General features: G+C 41.4%; 1 protein-coding gene and 1 long non-coding RNA gene across 6 annotated transcripts in view; both read right to left on the bottom strand.

Annotated features, from left to right (window-relative positions):
- LRBA (LPS responsive beige-like anchor protein) overlaps window positions 1-1,490 on the bottom strand; it is a 567,920-nt gene extending 566,430 nt beyond the window's left edge. For 2 of the 4 annotated variants that reach the window (XM_053251993.1, XM_053251990.1), the window contains exons 1-2: window positions 1,066-1,489; window positions 248-657 (exon numbers count right to left, since the gene is read on the bottom strand). In XM_053251993.1, the coding sequence (XP_053107968.1) occupies window positions 248-481 (234 nt within the window). In that variant the 5' untranslated portion in view covers window positions 482-657; window positions 1,066-1,489. Of the gene's footprint in view, window positions 1-247; window positions 658-1,065 lie in introns of all 4 variants that reach the window. The other 2 variants (XM_053251992.1, XM_053251991.1) reach the window with 2 other exon arrangements.
- Window positions 1,491-3,945: 2,455 nt separating this feature from the next.
- On the bottom strand, window positions 3,946-15,540 carry LOC128325982 (uncharacterized). 2 transcript variants are annotated; one of them, XR_008307776.1, is made up of 4 exons: window positions 15,176-15,540; window positions 14,202-14,392; window positions 12,371-12,433; window positions 3,946-4,382 (listed from the first exon to the last, which is right to left on the bottom strand). It is a non-coding gene; the product is annotated as an uncharacterized LOC128325982 (long non-coding RNA). The 2 variants fall into 2 exon arrangements; XR_008307777.1 differs by lacking the exon at window positions 3,946-4,382 and adding an exon at window positions 4,619-5,786.
- Between the last annotated feature and the right edge of the window lie 227 nt (window positions 15,541-15,767).

A 15,767-nucleotide genomic window follows, 5' to 3' on the forward strand; every position in this document is an offset into this window, starting at 1 on the left:
TACCCTGTGACAAATAGGTAGGCGGGTAAATACTTGGGCGGGATCCAGATTATATTCATCATTGCATGCATCCCATGGATGTGGCTTTAGTTAGCCATATCTCATTTAGCTGAACGGAGCTTAGTCATAAGTAACTTCGTTTGGATCCTGTCCTTTATATTCAACTACAAGGCTGTCAGAATTTATACTTGCTTCCTTCATGTTTCATCACATGCTTTCCCTCTTTTTTGCAAGCAGTTTTACTTACCAGATTAAACACAGTTTCCACAATATCCCTGTTGGATACTTCACCAACTTCCACCAGGCCTGTCAGAACAGCAAATTTCATCCTGATGCCACGGATAGGGATTCCTGGATTCAAAGGCTGCAGCTTGCTCCCCATTTCCACAACTTCCCCTTCTATTCTTCCACCAGTACTACCTTCCCCTCCTCCTTCGTCACTTGTTGGCTGAGAAGAAACCTGTTTATCTTCACTAGCCATAGCTAGTTCACTTCCAAGTTGCCAGCAGACGCCAGCACTCCAAAAATACAGAGTTCAGCCTTTAGCCAGATCCTGTTTCTGAAGCACCTTGAATACAGTCTGGTATACCCAGCACAAGAAGTCTGGGTTTTCTTTTCCTTCCTCAGTGCAAGGTACTGGACAGTGGCCTCCTTAACCTGAAGAGTCCAAAACGATAGTAGTTATTATTAGTAGTCAACACATTGTTTAAAACGCATGCAACTCCTTTCTCTTTGCACATACACCTGCTCCCTTCCCCTCCCTTCCCGCTCCGAGGGAAATACGGGCAGGCGCAACTGCATCATCATACAGGTAAGCACCTCCCTGCTGTATTCTTAATAAGACGGTAAACTTGCTTGAGGCGGGGGGGGGGGCGAGGCTGGACTCCCAGAGAGAGATGTTTTAAAGCAAGGAATCCCCTCCTCTCTGCCCAGTTCTATTCCTGCAGAGTCCCTTGTCTCTCAGCGGCGAAGGTAACAGCGAGCTGCGTTACTGCTTCTCCTCCTTCCCTCACAATCACAGGTGCAAGGGCAACGTGGGGCCGGCAAGGAAGTTCGCACACTCACCCAGCCCGGCTCCTCGCCTCTGCTGCGCGCGGGGCGGAGTGCGGGGGGGGGGGGCAGGGAAGAAGGTTCTTCTAACGCCAGCGAGCTTCCCGGGGTGGAGGGAAGAGGTGTCTCCTGTGCTTCTCTCCCCCACCAGCTTAGCACTACCTGCCCGCGAGGGAGGAGGAGGAAGGAAGTGGGGGAGGAGCTTCCACCCTAGGAACGGAGCCTGAAGTTTGTGCAGCCGCTTCACTCTGCAGCCGCCTCTGCGAGCTCTTCCATCATTTGCTCGCTTCCTGCCTGCTTGTCTGCCTCAGCAGTTGCTGCTGCTGCTCTCTGCCGCCATGACAGCGCCGAGCCGAGCCCCAGGAGTGTTGCCGGGCGAGCGGCAGTGCGCCTGCGCGGCGAGGAACGGGCGGGGCGGGGAGGCGAAAGGGGCGCTCTGCGTTAGGGACAGGCGGCGCCTACGCAGGCCCAGGTAAGCTCAGGTGTGTCCAGGTGAGCGGCAGGCGTCGCCTACGAGGAAAGAGAGCGTCGTCTTCTGCGATCTGCTCTTGCAAGAAAGGAGGGACCTTTCAGTAAGGACTGCTCAGCAGCGCGCCTAAGGCTAAGGAGAGTCGCGTAATCCTTCCTAGCTCCGGATTAGGCAATAAAGTAAATTGTGCCTCCAGAATGATTAGCCTGTGTTAGGCAGTTTCGGGGAAACGGAAGAGGGACGGCGATGGTAACTGCTTTGTGGTTTACGTGGTTTGAATCCCGTCCCGTTGAACTCAGGAGTTTACTACCAGGAAAACACAGAATCAAGCTATTACTCTCATTGAATGGGAAGTTTTTTTCGCAAGCGATACTGACGGCAGTTTTCTGCACCTGCCTGTACTAATGTCGGTATGAGTTGAGTATAACTGGAATGTACAACTAGTTTTCTATTTTACGCTTTCTAGCCCCCATCAAGCTGGACTTACCAAATGATTGTAGAACTCTTTTGAGCTTTATTCAATATTAATACAAAAATGACTTTGAAGAAACGGTGTGTTTCTATTTTTCGATTACACGAGTATATGGCACAGAAGCACCATTTCAGAAAAAGCATTATCTCCTGTGAGAATGAAAGAGAAGGCCTCTTCAAAGATTATGTCTGCTAACTGAGGTTTTTATATATGTTTAAATGTTAATTGTAAAAAAAAAAAGTTTTGATCTGTTAATCAGGGATATATATTTAAATGATGTTATTCATGCACATGGTGCCTTACAAAGAATAAGAGGACAAGTTCCTGCCTAAGGGGATTTATAATCTAGAAAAGGAAAAACAACAAGGGAAGGGAAGAGAAGTGAGATAAACAGGGTCATAATGTGCCATTACTGCTGTTGCATGTACTGTACTTAGATATAGTTACAGTGGGGAGTTAGGGAATTGTGTCAAAGGCTTCATAGAAAAGATGGGTTTTGTAGATGCCTTTGAAGCAAGCACTAACGTTGGCAGTGGCCTGTATCTTGATTTTTTGGCAGCCTGCCACCACTGCCCACCCGCTGATGGCCTCCACAGCCTTTGCTCACTGTTGATGCTGTTAGTTGCCCCCACTTACCCACCACTGACCTCCACAGCCCCCACTCACTGCCCCAGTAGTTTTCTCCCATGATACTGCTGTGATGCAGTATAATGCTATCACCAGCCCAGTAGTTTTTTCCCCCCATTATACCACATTGTAGCACTGGCACACGCCCAGAGCTGTGGAGGCCAGCAGTGCATAGGTGGTGGGGGGGGCAACTGGAAGCAAGCAGGGGCTGTGGAGGCCAGCAGCAGTAGGGCTGTGGGGCTGCAATGGGTTAATGTGGTGGCTCCCATCCCTAGTAACCCATGTGCAGAGCACATGTTGATGCAATTGTAGATTTGCCCCTGGAAGAGAAGTCAGTGCAATCACATGGGTGCTCTGGGAGGCAGGTCTGTACATAAGAAAAAACAAGAGGGAAAGGGTGGAGTCATATGAAGAATCTGGAGATCTTGGGATGACTAGGAATGGTGAGTAAAGATGTGTGAAGGTTGCAGACAGGGGCGCAGATCTTTCCCTAAGCATTTGATAAGTTTTCCCATGATTCCCCTAATTTGTTACCTTTTCATCTCCCTCCAAATGTTTTTCCTCTTCCTAACTGTTAAAGTGTTTTTCTCTCCCTCATGTTAGCTTTCTGTTCCCTCACAACATATTTCCAATTTAAGTAAGGAGTTGCTCATCAAGCTTCTTCTCTGTCTGTGCCCGTTTGAAGGGATGTGTTGGGATATAGCATTTTATTGAGGGTGGACAAAAAGCTGTCCTACCCAGCTTCCACATGATCACTCTCCCTTCCTTTATCTTTGGATTCACACTGACTGCTGATCTCAGGGGTGCACACAGCTCTCCTGACTGGCTGCTCCTCTGACCCTGTTTTTGGGTCATGAGAACAGCCCTGAAGTACTTTTTGGCTATAGTGCTAGGCAAAGCAAATTGCCTAGTGAATTATATTGTATTGAGTATTGTCGAGTGATTTATGGCATTAAACCGAGATAATATGCATAGGATCATGAAATACTCAGCTCAAGTGATTCATGGTTTGCACTGAGAGGCTTCAAACGACGGCCACATTCTCCTGAACAGTTTTACCAGGAACTGAAGATTACAGCTAGCCATGGAATATGTGAGTTTGTAGGTACCTTCCGCAAAGTCATGATATTAAATGTTGAGAAAGTACCACTGCAGTGGCATCTGGCTGTGTCCTCGATGCTTTTGAGAGCCACTTCACTCATTATAAGTGTATAATGGAACTATCTCTTTATAGGAAACTTCATTTTCTGCAATGTGCATTCTTGAATGAATAGCTTTATTACAATCATAGATCAGACACAGACACAACCAATCTTGTTGGTTTCATTCTTGGTTTTTTTTCACTATGAGCACACTGTTCACACAGTGGGGCACTATAACACATGACCAGAGCAACAATTGTGCAGTTCATGTACACATGGTACAAGTAGTACTTTAAATTGTGAAGTGGTCCTGAAAGCCAATCCATAAGTGTCAAAATAAATAAAAGGATACAGTGTTCAAATATTTAGGTTCTGGAAAGTATTTATTAACTGTCTCATTTTTTTCTCACTGGCTTCTTGCTCTGGAGACTTTTTTCCTCTTTTGCTAAAGACTATAGCTGTATCTGAGGGTGGAGGTGAGTAGGAATCATAGCTATCAAAAGTCCACAAAATCCACTAGGCCCGAACTCCATAGCACTTGGTTATTCTTTTACATAGTCTATATACACACATGTGAAAATTCAACCATCAAACAGATATTCAGACAAATATGTTCTGGTTCCTAGAAGGATATAGTTAAAATCAATTTAATGTAAACATGTTAACAGGAGTATAGATAATATAAAGCAAAACCTTTCAGTTTCTGTCTTCCTCAGTTGCTCTGATAAGAAATGGAGATACTGGAAGCTGTATGTATTAGTATAATACATACTTATGATATATTTAAATTTAAATATATTATAAGTATGTGTTATACTAATACATACAGCTTCCAGTATCTCCATTTCTTAAGTATTTTACAATACTTTATAAAGTAACATACATATATTGAAGTTTGCGGTATACATCAATTTTATCTTTCATTCAAAAGAAAGCAGTTCCAGTAAGTTTGCACCATGCTAAGATTTTGTTTGTTTTGTTTTTACATTTTATATCCCACTCTTCCTCCAAGGAGCCCAGAGCGGTGTACTATCAGTCTCATCGATTTATTAACACTGCTACTTGTAGTTTTACTTTTTTCTCATGAAATACTTTATCCATGTGCTGCTCAGACTGAAGATTGTTTAGAAAAGTCTCTAGAGGCATGACTGAGAACCTTCACAAAAATATAAGAATACTCGCTGAATAGTTCAGGTCCATTATCTCAGCACAATGTCTGTTAATTGCAACACTGTTTTTGCATATTACTGATTCTGTGCAATCAAGCTTCTCTAGACCATGTGCAATGGATTTGTACACCAATGATTGCACAGAATCAAGGCATTATATGCACAGCGTTGCACTTAACACATTTTGTGAAGGTTTTCAGTCATGCCTCTATAGACTTTTCTAAACAAGACCAATAAGGTGTGTGAGAAACCACATTGTTTGCCTTTTCATGTAGCCTTATTGGTTATGAACTTCCTGTTGTGTTTTTCCTGTTTGAAGTCTGCCAATCTTCAACAAAATTCACAGGATACAGACTTGCTAACTGTTATCTGAGCCAGAGCTACTAATTCATTTGTTTCCACAGAAGGCCTACCGCTATGTGTTGTAATGCTGTTTTCATAATAAAAATCAAGTTAAGCATGTTAGTCTAGGTTTCTTAATCAGTAGGTGAAGGACAAGCATTGAGCAATACCACAAGAGAGTTGGTCAGTCTCACCAATGGATGTCAACTGCAAGTATGTGGACTAACTCTAACAGACCACAGTAGCCCATAGGTAAAACAAAAGTAAACCTGGTAGGCGAAAAATGGGGTAATCTAAGAGACAGAAATTAGCTCTTTCAAAAGTTTTTCTTCACATGACACCACTGTTCCATAGACATTTTGTTCCCTTATAGTATTCCTCGAAGGTTGTTTGGGAATCCATATAATTCTATGATATGCTTGTCTCCTCCATAGTACTTAAGTGATCCTTGATGCATATGTGATGCTTGCACTGATTGCAGGTACTTCACTGTAATATGCAATCTACACTGTAATCTGAAATCACCAAAAGTCCTCTGTTATTTAATCAAATTATAGCTTCTCTTGTTTTTCTTTCTTTCTTAAACTACAGGGCCGAGAAATTATTCTGTGTTTTGTTTTAATTCAAATTCTCAGGATACTTATGCAGGCTCAACTCAAGGTTTTTGTGTGGACAATAGGTTTGTTTTGCCTTGTATAGCAAGTCTAAAGCAAAAAGAGAGTAGGTTAGGAAATGTGCCATGAGATTCAGCTTGATACGCCCTTTAAGTGTCCCGGAATAAAGAATCCAAAGCTTTGACCTTGTTGGAAGCTGTCACTATCTATTGACTGTGCATGTATTTGTGCCTGTCAATTTCCTTTTCTCTTAATTTTCAACACTTACTTATTCCTCAAGCCTTTTATAACCATCATAAACCTGTCTATGCTTTCTGCTACTAACTCAATTACTTCTGTTCCCATTCTTGCTTTATATCTTTATTATTTTGCCTAGAGTGAGTAATAGCTTTCCTGGCAAACTAATAATATTTAGCTGATGAAAGCCAATACTAGAGATGTGGTATGGTTCTTCCTCCAAAGCCATATGCAACATTATTTCTCAGCCTCACTTTTCCACCTGTGAAATGAGTATAACAGTAACTTGCCTCAGTTGTGAGAATAAACACAATGGAGTCTATAAAGCCTTCTGAACACTGAAAGTGTTCATACGCTAGCAACGACTATCACACTTCCAATATAGATAATAAATCAGAAACAGTAGCAATGTAACTTAAGGAAGCCAACATAAGGGAGTGTTCAGTATAGACAGAACAATGAGCTTTAGCATGACCATGTATAAATCGTTAATCTCATTCTCCATCTCCTTTCTCCACCTGTAAAATGAGTAGTTGTGGTGATGAAACCACATGATGAAATCTAAAGCACTCTGAACATTTGAAGTGATAGGCATCAGATATACTGGTAATATTCTATGATTCACAGCATTATAGTAGCAAACTATGATGAGATGTAAAAAAAGATTACATGTGTAATGTCTACAATTCTGTTTGCCATTAAGATGGAATACAACTGATTGGAGAAGTAATGTGGGTGGGTTCAGACATACGATAGCGCTTGAGGTTAGTAGCCAGTTACCTGGGCACACATGCTCCTGCATGAGCCTCTACTTCCTGTCCTGGTGCTGATATGCTGAGGTTAGTTATGATGCCTGAAGTCATCAATCTCCGCATCCTATCCTTCCATCAGGAAACCCGACATCTGAGATTTGAAGTAAGTAACAGATGTCAAGTTCCCTGACTGAAACAGGGCTGGATATGACAACGTTGGTGGGTTTGGATTGGATATCACGACTAACCTTGGCATCTCAACACCAGGACCGGAAGTAGAGATCACACGGGGAGCACGTGCACTTTGAGGGAACCAGCTGCTGGTGCAAACCTCGGGTGCCACTGTATGTCTGAACATCCCCTGTCTTAGAGAGAGATGTTCTGCATAAGTTTGGCTTGCTTTCCTTGTAGAAAGCTTGCAGTAACAAATAAGATGCATTTCTGTCAGATACTGAAACCATAACATTTAACATCGTAATTACATTTGGAAACAGAAGCAAAACAATGGGACACTTAGATGTATGGATTCATACCACTCTTTAAAACACAAATGGAATTATGGTTCTATGGACAAGGGGGAGCAAGACTATTGTGCATGATAAGCTTTATCTTTTGCAATTTATTACTTGGAAAGGCCTCAGTTTATTCAAATGGAATGTAAAAGTAGTGATTCTCTTTGTTTGGCAAGGGGAGGAGATCTGGTCTTAGCAAGCATGTCTTGTCCCCTTTGCTAAGCACAGTCTGCTCTGGCTGCATATGAATGGGAGTCTACATGTGTGAACACTGCAAGATATTTCCCTTAGGGGATGGAGCATCTCCGATGGGAAGAGCATCTGATGGGAAGAGCATGATGGGAAGAGCATCTCCGAGTTCCCTCTCTGGCATCCCCAAGATAGGACTAAGAGAGATTCCTGCCTGAAGCCTTGGAGAAGCCAATGCCAGTCTGTGTAGACAATATTGAGCTAGATGGACCAGTGGTCTGACTTGGTATATGGCAGCTTCCTATGTCCCTATGGAAGAGCAACTGGCCCCATCCAACCCCAGCACAGTAGCCCTCCACCGGCTGTTGCTGGTGTGTGTCCTATGTTTCTTTTTAGATTGTGATCCATTTGGGAACACAGAACCATCTTATTTTTCTATGTTGGAAAAACTTGAAACTTTTGTTGAGAAGCAGGATACAAATATTCATATCAACAGTAGTATGAATACGAATAGACTGAATATTTATATACTACTTTTCAACCAAAGTTCCCAAAGCAGTTTACATAGATATCAATAAATAAAATGTCTCCCTGTCCCGAAAGAGCTCACAATCTAAAAAAGAAACATAAGATAGACATCAGCAACAGCCACTGGAGGAATGCCATGCTGGGCACTGATAGGGCCAGTTGTTCTCCCCCTGCTAAATAAAGATAATCGCCACTTTTAAAAGGTGCCTCTTTGCTCAGTTAGCAGGGGATAACAACTGCATATAAAAATAGAAGCAAATCAATGGACTTGGAATTAAATTCCATTTGTTTTGATAGAATTTCCTTGAGTAGCCACATTTGTTTTTGTGAACATTCTTTGTTCTCACCTATACGTAAATATTTCTTGGATGTATATTTTAAAACTAAATCACATACAATATATAAAGATATGTATAGCACATTGTAAGTAAGGGATTACTATGATCAGCATTTCATCCCAGATCAAATTTGATAACTACTTGCACTACCTGACAATGACTGTGGTTATTATCCATCTCATTTACCTCTTGTGCTCACAAAATACATTTGCACCAACACATTGTGTAGAAGAACAATGTGTCAGTACCCTCTCAAGGAACTTATACTGAATATATCTGGATGCTATAAATAGCTGTGAGGAGTGGTAAGTCTGAATTAGTGCAACTCCAGTCAGAATTTGTCATGGTAATAGGAAATAAGGAAGATGCAATTCAAATGGTGTCTGTGGAAAGACAAACTTCATACATGGGAATGTATACTCACTCTGGAGTAATGTGCCATGAGTACTATTGTTTTGACAATTTGCCATAATTTTATTTAGGTCTGACATACATTTCCCCTATAAAGTACGAAGAGCCTCAATATGCAGGGATGATTTAAAATGTATGTGTAGGCAGTGTAGTTTTATTTATCCAGATCTTCCCTGTCCAGATCTTATTATCTGCTGGACATACTTTATGTTTGACATGTCAATATCAGCATGGTATTGTTCTACAGCAGTCGTAATGTTTCTTCCTAGAACTCCCTTCTGACTGTTGCATGTAATAAATGTGGCAGTAATCCATCTCCACAGACCTATGGATATGCATATTCAGCTTTCTTTCTGTTTTTCTTTAAAAACATATCTTTATGTAGCATGATATCTCACAATGCTAAAGTTAAGCACTGCTTACTTTTATCTTTGTTCATTATTCTATTCATATTGTATGCCTTCTTTAGCTTTTGTCATGCCATTGTGCTGACTCTTAAATCAAGAGTTCAAACTTGAAAGATAACCTCCCTACCCTCCCCCCCCGTATTACCTTGCTTCTTCAAAATAAAATAGTGTGTGTTGTGCCCATAAATTGATGCAAAATTGAGCCTGTAGATATAGTCTTTTGAAGTATGAGAAATCATTCTGTTATGTGATTATATTTTGTATAAAGCACATTAGGGCAGGGTTAGCCAACGTTTCAACTTTTAGACTTCAATATTTTTTAAAAGATATTGGGTAAATAAAATGTTGACAGGCATAGACTGCAGATTTTATGCTTACACCTGATAAACAAATTATAATTAAGTGGAGGTTTGCTTAATCAGCCACTAGACAACATAGTGCAGAAAATATACATCATTTAGCATTATGGTTTTATAATTGGCTCTGCTAATGTTACATTTAACAGAGCCACTGCTGATGTGGTAATGAGAACTACACCAATATTTTATTTATTTACACTTATATTCCACCCTGTCCAAGGAGCACAACACAGCATAACCATCCCATGTTACCCTCACAACCACTCTATGAGATAGGTTTCGCTGAGAGAGAATTAGTGTCTGAAGGTCACCCAGCAAGTGGAGATTTGAACCTGGGCCTCCCGCATCCCAGTCTAGTACTCTAATCACTGTGCTGCACTGGCACTCAACATTTAAATTAGTGATTTGTATAATATAGTGTACATGCAACTACTGAAGTTAAGCCTTGACATATTTTCTTTGGAGCTAGGAGACAGCCCCAAAGTTTAGGAGCTAGATAATGGACACTTAAGAAAATTAGTAGACTTAATGAATGACATTATTGAAAGAAGGGTTAAATGGGCTTCTCTTAATCCCCTTTACAGGTAAGTAATGTACTTGGAATAAAAACAGGGTTGCCTGGGACAAATAACAATTTTATTAAATTATTCTCCCTCTAAATATCCTTGTCTAGGCGCCACTGTTAAATTCCTAGGTGCCATAGCTCACTGTTTCCTGAGGTTTGTCAATCCCTAACTGAAACCATAGTATATATATATACTGCTTTTTTTTTAGTGTTCCAAGTGTTTCACATTGGTTTAGTAATCTGAGTCGGGTAGGTTAGTGTTATTATCCCAACTCGGAGTCTGAAGCTGCGGATTAGGGCTTGACTATAGGCCAAACTAGATGTAATATGTGAATTCCATGTTGAGAGTTAATGTTGTATTATTTCTTTAGAAGTAGCTGCAGAGAGGGGCCACAATTTTGATCAGAGCCACACTGACAGGAAGGTCAACCTTTTCCCTAACCTCCACTATGCCCACTCTCCCCGCAGACAAGCAAGGCGAGATCCCTGGGTGGCCGGATCAGCCACCCACACAACTGCCGGCTCCATGATGGAGCCGGTGGATGCTGAGAGGATCGGGGCTGCGTGGCCCCGGAAGCTACAGTATGCCCTGCGCGATTAAGCAGGGCATACTGGAGGAGCCCCCTAGCCGGGAGGCTGCTTTTCAGCCTCCCAGTCGGAGGTCTCCTTGTGAGGAGCCGTGCCGTGGCTCCTCAAGATCCAAAAAACCGGGTTTGCGGAGCCCTCATTCTGCAAACATTTAAGGGGCGGATTACTTGAGCGGGTTACCCACTCAGGAACCACCGAGCTCACAGCCGAGCCCGGTGGTTCACACGATGGGACGAAATTGGGCTAGCAGAGGCTAGCCCGATTTCGTCCCATCGTGTGAATAGCCTCAGACTTTATTACTCATAAAAGCAGTCACTGGGGTAGGTGAGAACCCTTCAGTTGCTCAGACCAGCCAAGTCTAAAAGCTAGGGTGGCCCAAGGTACTGTGGTGCCTGAGGTGAAATTCTGAATGCTTTCTTGCTCCACAACCTTGCTTAAGGCCAGACCCCTTTCAAAAGCAACCCTCTTATCAGGCTTTGAAAGGGGGATGGGTGGACGGAAAGAGAGGATGGAAGATTGCCAGCAGCTTCCTCCTTTTCTTGTGCTTCTTGCAAACTCTGTGAGGAAAAGCTTTTCTTGCAAACCTTGCAAAGGTCAGATTGGTCCCAAAGAACTGCACCAATGGCAGGAGACACCCCAATAATCTGCCACCTAAAGTGACCACCTTACCTCATGGAAGGATCAACCCAGTCTAAAAGTTAAGCTCCAACTCCATCATGTCTGTAGCAGAATATTTAATGATTTTCTGTGGAATTGTACTTGTTCCCATCCTCCTGTACAACTGTTTCAGTTTACTATATGAAAGTTGTATACTTCACAAAACATGATGCATTTTATGTTAACAAAATACTGCAAAATAAAGTGCACAATGTTTATCTCTCAGCTGTTCTGCTATACGGATTAATCACTGAATGATGATGTCTAAATGAGAAATGTGTCATGTCGTAGTTTCACATGCCTTTTTATAGATATTTCTGACTAGAAATTGCCATCCAAAAATACTTCTGAAATTCTTTGTATGTTATCCTTTAATGTGAATATTTTATAAGGATAATATTTTATCCTTTAATCTGAATATTTATTTTAACTCGTTTTCTCTCAAACAATATTATTAAGGAGCAGCTAAGTTACACAAAAGTGTATAACTTCCAGTATGAAGCATTCTTAGGTCTTGAAGAAGATTCAAGACCTATACATGGATGCATTCTCTGGTTTATGTACCTGATGTTTTAATATTGGAAGGTCACTGGGATTCAAGTTTATAATTATATGGTGTGTGTGTGTGGTATTTTCCTTTATGACTAGTTTTCTTTTTCTTTTTTTTCTTTTTGGGAATTCCAGTCATCTGATTTCCCCAGTTGTGTCCTCGTTCCTCATTTGCAACTACTTTTGACTTGCCAATCAAGAAACAATATGTATTGTTTTCAGCCTTACAAACCAGTTTCCAGATCCTCTCTCTTATTTTACTTGGGCTAGGAGAAACCCTACTGTAGGCCACTGTTGAGAACCCTGCTAAGGGAGTTGTATATAACCCTGTTTAATAAACCTGGTATGTTGGTGTGTAGTAGCAAAGAAACTGATTTGTGACTAAGGGTTTACCTGGTTTGAATCCCACTTCTGTTATAAACTATTAGATGGTCATAAGCAAGCCGCCTCCTCCACCTGCAACATGAGCATAATTAAACTTAAATTCACAGGACTGTTGTAAAGATTGTAATGAGATAACACATGTGAAGTGCTCTGAAGCACTTGGTAAGTACCTATATAACCTGGATTCAATATACAGTACAACACAATAGCTGAACAGGAACTGAAGTAAGTATTGGAAATGTTCTGAGAGTACTATATGGATGGAATACATAATGGATCCTAATAAATTCATTATCCTATTTATTAACACTGAAGTGATTTATTAAATTTCTATCCCATCCTTCCCCCAAGGAGGTCAGAGTGATATAAGTTCTTTCATCTTATTTTACTCTCACATCAACCCTGAAAACCTTAGGTTGAGGGATAGTGACTGGTCAGGCTTGCCCAATGAGCTCATGGACAGGTGTGGATTTGAACTTGAGTCTCCCTGGTTGTTGTCCCACACCTTAACCTACACTATTGAAGTTGGGTGTTCAGCATGATTCAGTATTAACTAAAAGTTTATCTCAATTGAAAACAACCTGGAACTTCTTTTCTTCCTTCAACAGCCAATCATACTGAATTATTTGAGGCTTAATAAATCACCCAGCATTCCTTATGTGTGTCCATGCGTCCCCCATCAACTTCACAATGCCTGGACCAATATGAACCAAATCGGGTACAGTTGTAGGGATACCTCAACAGCATAGTTTGTGATGATGTCATCCACACTGATTCAAGATGGCAGACATGTAAACTTTTGAGGTGCAAGTGCACTAACCTTTGGACAGTCTAACCAATTTGAACCAAATTTGCTACACATAGGGATACACACAATGGACACATAGGGATACACCAATAGTGTAGTTTGTGATGTTGTCACTTACCCTAATCCAAGGTGGTGGATGCATAAACTTTTGAGGCAGAGGTGCAAGTGCACTAACTTGAGGACTGTCTAACCAATTTGAATCAAATTTGGAACAGCTGTAGTGAATGACACACAGGGACACCTCAATGGTGCAGTTTGTAATGATGACATCCACCCCAATGTGCCCAAGATGGTGGACACATTAACGTTTGCAGTACAAGAGATTAATTTGTGCACCTTGATTTGTGCCAAATTTAGTCCAGATGTAGAGACAGTGAAAAGAAAGTAGGCTGATTAGTTCGTACTAGAACTTGTTTTAGATTTTCAAGATGGCCTAGTCTCTGACACCTTAGGCATGGCACATGTGAAATTATAAATGGCCTCATGCCCTGAAGGAGGTGGTTGTCTGCTAATGGAGTTGCCACTCATCAAGTAATCAGGCCAGAGCACAACAGGGAGGTTGAGCAGGCAGCAGGTCACAATAGCAGTGACCAATTTCCTCCTTCAGTGCTTCTGCTCTAGTTAGCTTTTTCTGTGCTGGACCCTATCAGGGGAAATGGGGCCAGTTGGTACATACAGGTATGATTGACTCGCTGGTATCTTGCTGTCCCACTTGTGTGAGACACCAGGAAAACTAGTCAGGTACCATTAGGGCCCAGTGGTGTGCCATCAGAGAGCCTAACAAAGGGAATCCCTTTTACCCTTAGACTTCTGACTACCTTATTTCTGATGTCTGTTTTGGAAGCACCTTATTATTTTGGTACTCCTGTTAGTAGCTGAGAGAGCTTCATAAATTTATATAAAGAGATATGTGAGTTTCAAAACACTTGTTTTAGAAGTAGTGCTATTAACATGAATTAGAAAAAGATAGCTCTTTCATTGTTTTATAGTCCTCCAAACTTCACAGTTCAGTAGCTAACTAATATAGTTTACCTTTTTAGACAGCAATGTCCACTTCAATTCTATAATCTTCAGTTGATTTCTTAGAGCTATATAAATGTTTCCTTGCTAAGTCTGATCACTAAAGACAGTAGGTTTTTTGCAGTAGGTAGTAGAGATGAAAGGTGTTAACAAACTGCCAAGATGTATTTTTCTTCCAAAGGTAGTATGGTAATGCAATGCAGCTAGAATAAATTTGAGCACAATCATAGCTAGCATAGTTACACAAGTGAAATTTCACTTAACTGTGGCAAGATTAATAAGCATGATAAAAAAAATTTCTTTTTTTCCTGAGTTTCAAAATCTTGCAGTTGCACAAAAACATTCCAAAAGTGGGGGTTGGTTAGAAGTATTCTCATTAGGGAGTATATGATTGTGCTTTCTATGGAATTAGTAGTTATGCAAATGAGTTGGTAGGAATAATGCAGGATCTTATCCTGTAGATATGTTCAAATTATTGACTTTTTTAATTAACCAGTGAGCTATAATTGAACAAGGTGGGACAAATATTTCTAGACCCTGAAGGGAAGGGGACATAGTTTGGAAGCAGTTCAATCTTAATTCTCCTCCTCCTGAACTCACTGGTACACCGCTAGCTGATCTGAGGATGACGATTTTACATTTATATTCCACTCTTCCTCTAAGGAGCCCAGAGCGGTGTACTACATACATCTAGGCTTCAAGTAAGACAAGTCCTTTCCAGGAGTGGAAAAGGGAGGAGTGTCAGGCAGTGTCCCTCCCTCCTTCTGATAGCTAGTCCTCAGGTTCAGCCTATCCATCTCTCAGCCTGACTGATAGGCTCCACAGCCAAGGAAATGTCACTGAGCATCAGCCAGCCAGCCAGTCACAATGACAGGAGGAAGCAGGGATGCTACCTGACACTGTTAGCCTTCCCCTTTCCCTCCTGAAGCTGAGGCAGAGCTAAAAAGATCTTCAGTTAAAGGAACATAAGGACTTTTGAATCTTACCCTCATTAAAAGGAACAGGGTAAAACCATAATAGTCCTCCGCCTCTGACCCAGTATTCCTTAGCAGGTGGGTTCCGTTTACCTCTAACTCCTGGGGTGAAATCTAGGACTCTGTTTCCTGTGGAAAACTTTGACTGGGTTGTGTGTGCATGTCTGTGAGGGAGTGCAAAGTATGAACAAGCTAAAAAGAAATTTAGAAGTGTTATTGATGTTGCATGTGTTAAGGGGTGTGAGGAGAAACACTAAAACCCTCACACAGCAGTGTATGCTCTGGTGGTAAAGACGTTCAGCCCAAGAGATTATCTAGAGACATTAGGTTGAGTTCAAATAACTGAACAATTCTGACTCTTAACTGACTAAGAGAGACCTATTAACATAACCCCTCATGCCTCTAGTGGCCTGAAGAGATTACTGCAGTGTTAAGAGCAATGCTTTAGAATTCTCACTTCCAACAGCATTAATGTATAAGGTGGTAATAATAGTATAGATGTTAAATGTTTCTTCATATGTGGGGAATGTGTGGTGTTTGCTTAGGAGCAAGAGAGAGGGCATGCCAACAGTTTTCTTTTTCATCATGTCCTCTGCAACAAAGG

Source organism: Hemicordylus capensis, chromosome 5 (genome assembly GCF_027244095.1).
Source record: "Hemicordylus capensis ecotype Gifberg chromosome 5, rHemCap1.1.pri, whole genome shotgun sequence".
Lineage (NCBI taxonomy): Eukaryota > Metazoa > Chordata > Lepidosauria > Squamata > Cordylidae > Hemicordylus > Hemicordylus capensis.